At 41.6% G+C, this 9,326-nt stretch overlaps 1 protein-coding gene across 2 annotated transcripts in view; it reads right to left on the bottom strand.

Moving 5' to 3' along the window:
• TMCO4 (transmembrane and coiled-coil domains 4) overlaps positions 1-9,326 on the bottom strand; it is a 67,658-nt gene that overhangs the window by 36,125 nt on the left and 22,207 nt on the right. For both annotated transcript variants that reach the window (XM_019541501.1, XM_019541500.1), the window contains exons 6-8: positions 4,243-4,340; positions 3,231-3,374; positions 1,811-1,930 (exon numbers count right to left, since the gene is read on the bottom strand). In XM_019541501.1, coding sequence (XP_019397046.1) covers positions 1,811-1,930; positions 3,231-3,374; positions 4,243-4,340 — 362 coding nt within the window. The remainder of the gene's footprint in view (positions 1-1,810; positions 1,931-3,230; positions 3,375-4,242; positions 4,341-9,326) is intronic.

A 9,326-nucleotide genomic window follows, 5' to 3' on the forward strand; every position in this document is an offset into this window, starting at 1 on the left:
CCGTGCCACAACTCCCTAGATGGAAAATGGGGATATAAGCACTTCCTACCTGAGGAAAAAGACATTAAAATTTGTGTGGCATTCAGATACTGCAGCAATGGGAGCATCATAAGTACCTCAAATACGCAGACAAAGCTGTTAAAGGAGGCAACTAAAGAGCTGTTTTATTTCTGAGGTGCTAAAGTTCATTACAAGTTGCTAGTTATGGAAAATCCCACAAGAGTTCAGATCATCAGTAACTCCATTTTAACGGCAAATTGAGATGCAGATTCATTAAATAGCCTGCTGACTAAGTAACAGTGCCTGGAAAGCCTCCAACTCCAGCAAAGTCCAACCCCTTGTTCGATCTCAACACATTTGAACATAAAAAAAGAAAATAGTAGAAACGGAAAACAGAGGAAGTTTCTGACCTGCTGATTTTGTCAGCAGACTGGATTCAACAAAGAGCAGCAAAAAGAGATGTCCTTCTAAAATTTCGGATACAGAATATTAATGATGATGGCCCTGACGGGAAAAAGCTGGCGAGCCATTCAGCCAGTTTGCTGAATGCCTCGGCAGCACATGGTTGACATATTTTACTGACAAGTTACAGGTGTGAGATACTGTAGCATAACATTATCCATTTTCCAAGGTTGCAAGCTGTTAGCTCACCTCCTCAGCACTGCAGCGCTGTATTTAACATGGTTTACTTGACAGAGCCTTCTTGCCAATAAACCTCATTAGCAGGCACAGGCTGGGAGAGAAAAAAAACCTGTGTTCTATTAATTGCCCGTGGATAAACATGAATCCTGATGACTGGCTAAGTCATTTTGTGTCTGGTACTGGAAAGCATCCATACCAGTCAGATTATCTCAAGCAAAGACTTAGGTAGGGTTTATTAATAGAAACATTCTGGTTTTTGTACAGCCATCTCTACACGCAATTTCCCATCCGCTGTTTGCTTTCTCTTTTGAGTGAGGCTGTTGTCTGAGTTTTAAAGGGAAAAAAACCCTCACATTGTTTAAATCTCACATCTCATAGTGAGGGTACATGAGAACAGAGGAAAAGACTCCATAGCCCAGACGAAATATGTACACCCTACTTTGTGAGCATAAGCAATGACTAAACTAGGAACAGTGTGGGGTTTAAGCCCTCACATCAAATATTGCTCATTCTCATTTATTCGCCTCATTTAATAAACGATGAAGAAAGCCTTCTTAATTAGTGACTGAATTCTGTTCAGCCACAGAGGAACAGGACAGTGGCAGGGGGAGCCATATCTGAGCATTCAGATGTGATGTTTGGGATTGTTCACAGCAGGTCTCAGTGTGGATAAAACCAGAACTCTTGCCATAAAGAGGGATCTGTGCTCACCTCTAAGTCACAAATTAATTCCTACCTTCTGGCCTGCTTTGAGTTCCAAACAATGCCAGCTGTTTTGATCATTTCTGAGTTATGAAACCCCTCTATATAAACTGGATAAAGGGCACTGAAGACTCTGTACGTCGGGCCTAACATGTAATACCCAACAACCACGATGCTGTACCACCTTTCATTTATTATTAATTTTGAATGGACTTGAGATGATGACCTGGAGATGAAATGTCCCGTGGAATCCATTGCAAAAGATGCCAAATTCTCATTCTTTTACATTTTCAACCTATCTGCATAATCCTAAGCAAGTAGAGCTTAATATTAGCCCACAGTATTTTGACACGTTAGCTTAATCCTGGGGCATTTCATCAGTGCCACAGAAACACAAATTCCCACAAGTTGGCAATGCAAACCCCCTCTCCAAAACTTGGTCTAGGTTTCCTCATTTTGCGCTTACCATACTTGCCAGTACACAACCATCCAGTGATGGCTATTGTGATACGAAGCTGTTTCCCTTCTGTTAAAGGGAGGAACTCAAACTCCTCTATGGCTCCCACACGTTTCTTCATCTTGTATCCTATATATGCAGAAATTATAATCAATGGCAGGGTCTGCCAACAGCAGAAATTGATAATGATAATAGTAATATAAATATATTTATTTGTCTCTCTATTTTTCCAAAAGATAATACAAACGCTAATACTCTCTTGAGGTCCCCGACTCAGTTACTGAGCCAGTATGCTTGTGCTTAATTTGAGTGATCTGAGGAGATTACAGCACAATGAATTACAGCTCCAGACAAGATATAAACAATAAAACTGCTCTTCATTAAAACATCTTTCCAGAAGCTGAAACAAGGCAGAATGTTACTTTAACTTTATTTATTAACAAACCCAACTTATTGACTAACCATTTAATGTTTAAAGATCATCCAATCCCCCAAAATATACACAGACAGATATGTATCTTCCATCAACAGTGCTCCCTTACCACAAGGCAATGTCCACAAGTCTTGCGTGCTTTTCTTCTCTTCCTTTCGATCTCTGACAGTTCAGTTTGTTTCAGTTGATGTTACACTTGTGTTTCTTCATTTATATGTAATAATTCACCCCCTCTTTTTTCCTCAGAACTCTGAATTATACAAATCTCACTATCTTCTATTCATCTCTGCTTTTAAATTTTAAACTTATTCCAAATCTGTTCTTAAGTGTTAGCTCATCGAGCTTACACTTCCCTGCAATATTAAAAAAAAATCTCAAACTTTCTGGTTTGGAGGCAGAAGAAGATTCACTTTTAGCAAATGCCAAGAACTTCCACAAGATTTCTAAGTACATATCTTTTTTCCTTCTCCCCTGTAGCACACTGACTTGACAGGACCTTTCCATTACTAAAACTTCTCAAACTTGTTGAAACCAATCAGTGATTTTAGGGGTGTCATTTCTCTATTAGGCTTTTGCATCTGTAATTCTTGCAGCTGCTAGAAGATAAGTGATCGATTCCTTATGACTCTTATACGCAAGCAGAACATTTCTACTTACCTTGGTTATCTACAAGCCCAAAGACAAATGTACCTTGTCTATGTGCTGATGGATGCCTACAGTACCTGATTTAGAGTGTCTTTTCCCTCAGGGCAAGTGCTACACTGTCATGACGATGCTGCACAACATCTCAGTCTTGGGAACAGAGCCACTGCATGGCTGTGAGATCACAGGCAGCAAGAGAAATCCTAGATTAAGTGCCACTGCTTTAGCAGTAAAGTGAGTAGTCCACAATAGCCTTGGCAGACTTAACACTCAAGTTAGGCCTAGAGTGCCTGGCTTTGCATATATTCTCCTATGGCTTGGTAGTTTAGAAATCAAAGAAACTACTGGTCTTACCTGTAAGGCCAGCTCCTGCTGCTCCAAAGAGAGATGCCATTACAGCAATTCCAGCTGCTGAACCTAGAGCTGCTGCCCCAGCACTTCCAATGATAGTTGCAGCTCCAGCAGCCACCAGAGGGGCAGCAAGACCCCCTGTCAAACCTAAAGGTGCAAGAGGAATGAATTGCAGTGCATGATCATTGTGGAGAAAACCCTTTATATGTCTTTATGCTGCACAAAGGGTTGCCAGGAGAGAGGTTAGACTTCTACTGCAGAGCAGCTATCCACTATATCCCACTACAAAATCTGAACTGTGTAGTGCAGTGATCATCCACCCTGATAGGTGATTCAACACTGATGCATCACAACTTGGAAAAAGACCATTCCCATTCCCTGAATCTCCACCTGGATTTTTCTCTAGTTTACACCAATTTATAATGAAGAACATCTCCAATGAAGTGAATGGAAAAATCTCTACCATTATACTTATGCTAGCAGAAGTAAAATCAAGGCATCTCCATTTACGATGATGAGCTAGCTTTACCTCACCCTGGATTGGGAAAGTGGGGAGATTTTTTTCTGCTTCTCTTCTGACACCAGGATATAGTAGGAGAAATATATTTTTCATGGCCCAGAGCCTTAGCTGTTGTTTACAGTTTAGTCTATCTGATGATCCGGCCCTATGTTTTTAATACACCTGATTTACAAACCAATTTCAATAGGCCAACTCTCAATGATAGAGCTGAAGTTTGAATTGGAAAAATCATCTAAAAAAGTACATTTATTCTACAGCATCTTTATGTTGAGACTCCAGTGTACATCAAAAGTAACTCCATGGAAGTCAACGCAGTTACAACAGTATAAAATTGACAGGGGAAGAAAATCCCACCTGACCAAGTAATGAATATGGTAGAATTAGTACTAGGGCTCAAATGTGAGCAGGGCTGCTGTAGCTGAATGCATCGATGCAGAATTCCCACTCTGCTCTGTGCAGCGCTCAGTTGGTCCCAGAATTCCCAGGCACCCTTACCGATCATGGTTCCACCTCCAACAGTTGCCAAGCCAATCAGCAAGTAGCGTTTCAATTTCTTCTTTCTTTCTTTCTTTCTCCTTGATGCTCCTGCAGTTCTGGGTGGGAAGAAAAGCTGATCAGAACAGCTGATCCAAAAGCCTGACAAACAACAACACAGCTCTGTAATCTTTTTGCAATATCCTGATTCCTGGCACTGAATCTCATGCTGGGGAACAGTAAACACTATCATGCGAGTGCAGACGTTAACAACACTTAGATTTAAAAGTATAAAAATCAAACCACTGGTTTGAATTAATCATGGTAGGTTACTTACCTGGAAAGCCCTTCCTAAAGGATTGCAGCTTGTATAAAGAAAAGGGGGGGGGAAAAAAAAAAAATCAAACAATTGAATGCCTATAGATGGTCCATGTACACATTATACACATTTTTGCTGTCTGCAGAATATGCAAAACATTTTTAGTTGTTGTGCAGAGCATTCAATAATGTCCCACTGAGCAGAACTGGACCTTCAGTATGAAATATGGTGGTGGATTGCTTAAGTATGGTTCTGGTGGGTCAGAGGTGAGTTCTTCTATGATTCAGATTTAAATCCAGCCAAGTTTAGACTGTCAACAGCTATTAAAGAAAGTCTACACAAAATGAATAAGGTGGTCCAAATACAGTTCCCAGTAGACATGTGCCCACAAAATCATCTGATACTCATATTGGCTGCCTCAGCAAACAATCCCCATCATCCCTATCAATGATCCCTCCAGATCCAGGTATCAGTGTTATTTCCAAGTTGGGCTGGATGTGTTCCCTGATAAATCAGACTTCAGCCCCAGGGTGGTGATTCCAACACCATTTGCAAGTTGTCAGTGCATTCCTATTTATTTCTTAAGAGTATAATATGAACGTGACCCTGCTCCCACTGAATGGTTCTGACGTTAAAAGTGCAGGATCAAACACTCCATTACCCTTTGGACTAGAACTGTTTGGTGCTAAACTGAAGTTATGAATGAATTCATGTTTGAGCAGATGTTGTGGTTCAGTGGAAGGGGGTATAAAGGTTATGTTTGGCAGGGCTGGAATCAGACTTGAAAAAACAGAGAGGCTCAACCTTCGTAATTCCGCTTCCTTCTCTTTCTAAACATGGCTGTAAATTGCTTTTATTTCAACAGCTGCTTTTAGCAGAGCTAAAGCTTTGCAGAATGAAAAGGAGGGGGAGGGAAAGACCGCGATACATTCCAGATAGCTCCTTCAAGTAGCAAATCAAGGCAATAACTACAGCCTCTGCTGGAAGTTAGATGGGGGGCTGCCCTTACAATGCTGCCTTTTGCTGCTGGAGATCCCCCACTGGTTAATGAACACCAAGGTCCCAGATTTCCACTGCGGTCAACTGCAGTGAGATGAAAGAAAGGTGATGTTGAAAGACAGACAACTCTGGGAAAAAATACATTTTCTTGATAAGTTAAAGAGTCATTAATACAGGGGTCAGCTTCCTAGTGTTATAGCAGAGAAGCACGATCAAAATGTAGACAGCAAGTTACCTTATCAGATAAGAGGAGACAGGATTCAAATGAGAAGCCAGCCTACTGGAGATAAGGTCTTTCATATCTAAGCAAGAACCTGGCTGAACTAGAACCTTGCCTCCCGTTTAATCTGGGCCCCTTGGACCAGTAACTGTGACTGTCAGCTCTTCCGATGGGCTGATGGGCAGTGGCTGCATTGGGGTAGCCAACTCATAAGCTCAACTTCAAGGAGAGGGGAATGAACTGAAAGGTCTTGCCCTGGTCTCAGGGTTGAATAATAATCACATTATTACAAAACCCTCTTAGACACCACAGCCTCCATGTATCCTTAGATACCAACAACATATCCCAGTGTTATGGCAATGGAAAACACATTTGCTTTGGTCATCCACAAATGGCTATACCAGATAATCATCTTGTTGATCAGGCTCAAGCTACAGAGAGTTTGCCTTCTTGTTTTATCACTTGCAGCATCCCAGAATTGTTCAGCCTCAACAAACAATTCAGTTCTCCCAGAAGAAGTCCTGCCATTCGCATCTTTTTTCCAAAGCAAATCATTCATCAAGTTGATCCAGATTCATACTGGGCTCTCTAGAAAAATGCTCAGGCTTAGGTTCTGATCTCAATTGCATCAGAGTAAATCCACTGCAATGTATGGCATTACTGTGGACTGGCATCCACACAAACCTTTATCTGACTGTGATCCACAGAGCTTAAGGTAAATGTAGCCAGACCACAAAGTGGAGACTGCCGCTGATCTCTGTTCCTGGAGAATAAATAGTCACCTCATGCTTCTGCAGTCAAGTGTATAACCTGCTTGTCACTGCCTTGCTGAAAGCTCATCCAGTAACAGTTCATGGCTGCATGATGCTACTGGGACAAACAACTTGATGTACACTCTATTAAAAAAAATTTGCACACACAGGGATGAGTAGAGCATCTGCAATAGCCATTAGTTAGGAGGGAAACTGCATGGATCTGCAATTTGCAATGTATAAGGGCAAAGCCTGCTGCTATACTGCCCTGAGCTGTGGGCACATCAGTATGATATAGCCTTTCATCTCAAGAGGTGCTATATGTGCAACAGCTAATGTAAAACAACCCCTGAAGTAGAAGCAAATGAGTTGAATGTTACAGTGAATTTGATTATGGCCATTTTGCAGTGGACAATGCCAAGAAAGTGACATGAAGTGACCTGAGTCAAGATTAAAATCAGCACGTGGCAGGGTTATGACTGAAATCCGGAAGTCCTGCTGCCTAGCTTTGTGATCTAACCACTATGTCATCGTAAGGAGAGACAGATCGTATTAGTACTTGGTTGATAGACCTTGAAGGAGAACCCAAGAACTGGAGTTGATCATTATAGGGTTAAGGACACTGAACTACTGGAGGGGCTGTCTTTCAGATGAGGTCTAACACTAATGTCCTCAACACTGGTGCTAGTCTTGAAGTCTGGCCTGGATTCTGTTCAGGTGAACGGATTATGTGTCTCTACTATTCCTCCTGTAATTTCACCAGCAGGCAAGCAGAAGGGTCACTTTGCTTTTGAAGTACAAGACTGAGAATCAGATCTGGATTCAGTCCCCAACCCTCCCCATGATTTCTTAGGTGCCCTTGTCCAAATCACTAGTCCTCACTTTAACGCAAAGGGATGCTGCACAAATTACTCTCCTGAAGTTAATAAACTAGGTTGACTTTCATATCAGCAGCACTAATTAAATTACCTAACTCTTCCACTGTCAAAAGGTTGCATGGAGCTGCCATGGTCTACTACAGAGGCAGTTGTACTTCAGTGGTAGGTTAACAGATCCCTGTTTATGCCATTTGTAAAGTGCTCCAAGGCCTTTCTAGAGGAGGCCCGATGTAAATTTGATTTATCATTACTGTTGTCAGTGACAGTGGTGGTAGTTTCCCCCCAGTGGTTCAGTGCTACCGAGGTTTTTCTTTTTGTCTCCCTCTGAAATCAAAGACATAACACTAAAATCTGATGCCAGACCAAACTGCCCTGTGATGCAGCCTGTTTCTTAAAATTTAAGAAAGAAACAACCCTGCCTCGAGTTTCCTATATGGACTCCAGAGGTAAAGCAGGTTGTAACAAGATTGCATGAGTTTAAGTCTGTGTCATAAGGTGAAAGGTCTGATGATTTCACTAACCAAGGTACAGTGAGCCAAGGGTTTTATAATCTCACTAGGTGTATTTATATTCACTCTGTTCCTCCAGTCCAAACTGGAAACATCTCAAATCCATCACTGTTTTTAATGGGGCTTTTTTTTAGGAGTCTGTTCTTAAGGGTAGTTGCTACAAACAGCTACAGCTGCTTAAATAAGGATGTGAATTTACACAAGATTTAATTAGGCGCAAATAAGGGGTCTTGGATTCTTCCAGCTTCAATTTAAATTTTAAGCAAGTTTGTGCAGCCAAAGCCTTGGAGGCACTTCAGGACGAATCTCCTTATAGAATAATGAAAACTGGTTAACACACACATGGATGATATTGAATTCAAACACAACAGGAAATCAAAAGACTAAGTAAATTGTCTATGTGGGAAATTACTGTGGAATAAATTGGGCTGTGAATTTAAAGTGCAATAACCATTTGGTACTAATTCTCATTGTGGACACACTTACCCTGCATTAACTGTCTTTCTGCAGTTTAAGTTTAGTCCCTGTCTTAAGTAGATTAGATGTGTATAACAGAAGAGCTATTTTATCTGTGTGGACAATCCTTAAAGGTGGAATTTTCAAAAGCACTTACCGAGACTTAGGAGAACAGGTTTAATTGAAAAATCCACGGGATGCATGCTTTAAGTAGTTGTAGCACTTTTGAAAAGCCCATCCTCAAACAGATCAAACCAATTCATAATACAACTACATGGGAAGACATGCACAGAGTTCCTGGGGCAGAACATTCAGAGTAAAAGCACACCAGCAACATTTCTATTTAGGACCTATTTCAGTTCAAACTGGATTTCTCCATCAGACACAATATGAGACTGTCAGATTTGATACCACTGGTTTCTCACACATGCCCATATTCTGGATTACTACTTAGAAGCATGGAAACTTAGGTTTGGAAGGGACCTCGGAAGGTCATCTTTTCCAACCCCTTGTCCAAGGCTTTTTGTAGATGGGCCTTAAAAACCTCCACAGATGGAGACTCCAACACTTCTCTGGGTAACCTGTTCAGTGTTTTACTACCATCCTTGTGAGAGTTTTCCCCTAGTATTTAACCTAAACTTCCCTTGCTGCAACTTGAGCCCATTGCTCCTTGTCCTGTCATCTGCCTCCACTGAGGACAGCCCAGCTCCATCCTCTTTGCAACCCCCCTGCAGGGAGTTGAAGGCTGCTATTCAATCCCCCTCAGCCTTCTCTTCTCCAGACTAAATCAGTCCAGTTCCCCCAGCCCCTGAACTGTTTTCATTGCCCTCCGCTGGACACTCTCCAACTTGTCTACATCCTTTCTGTAGTGGGGGGCCCAAAACTGGACATACTACTCCAGATGTGGCCTCACCAATGCCAAATAGAGGGGAATAATCACTTCCCTCAATCTGCTGGCCATGCTCCTACTAA

This window comes from Crocodylus porosus, unplaced genomic scaffold, assembly GCF_001723895.1.
Source record: "Crocodylus porosus isolate Cpor-Errol unplaced genomic scaffold, CroPor_comp1, whole genome shotgun sequence".
In the NCBI taxonomy this organism is placed as follows: domain Eukaryota; kingdom Metazoa; phylum Chordata; order Crocodylia; family Crocodylidae; genus Crocodylus; species Crocodylus porosus.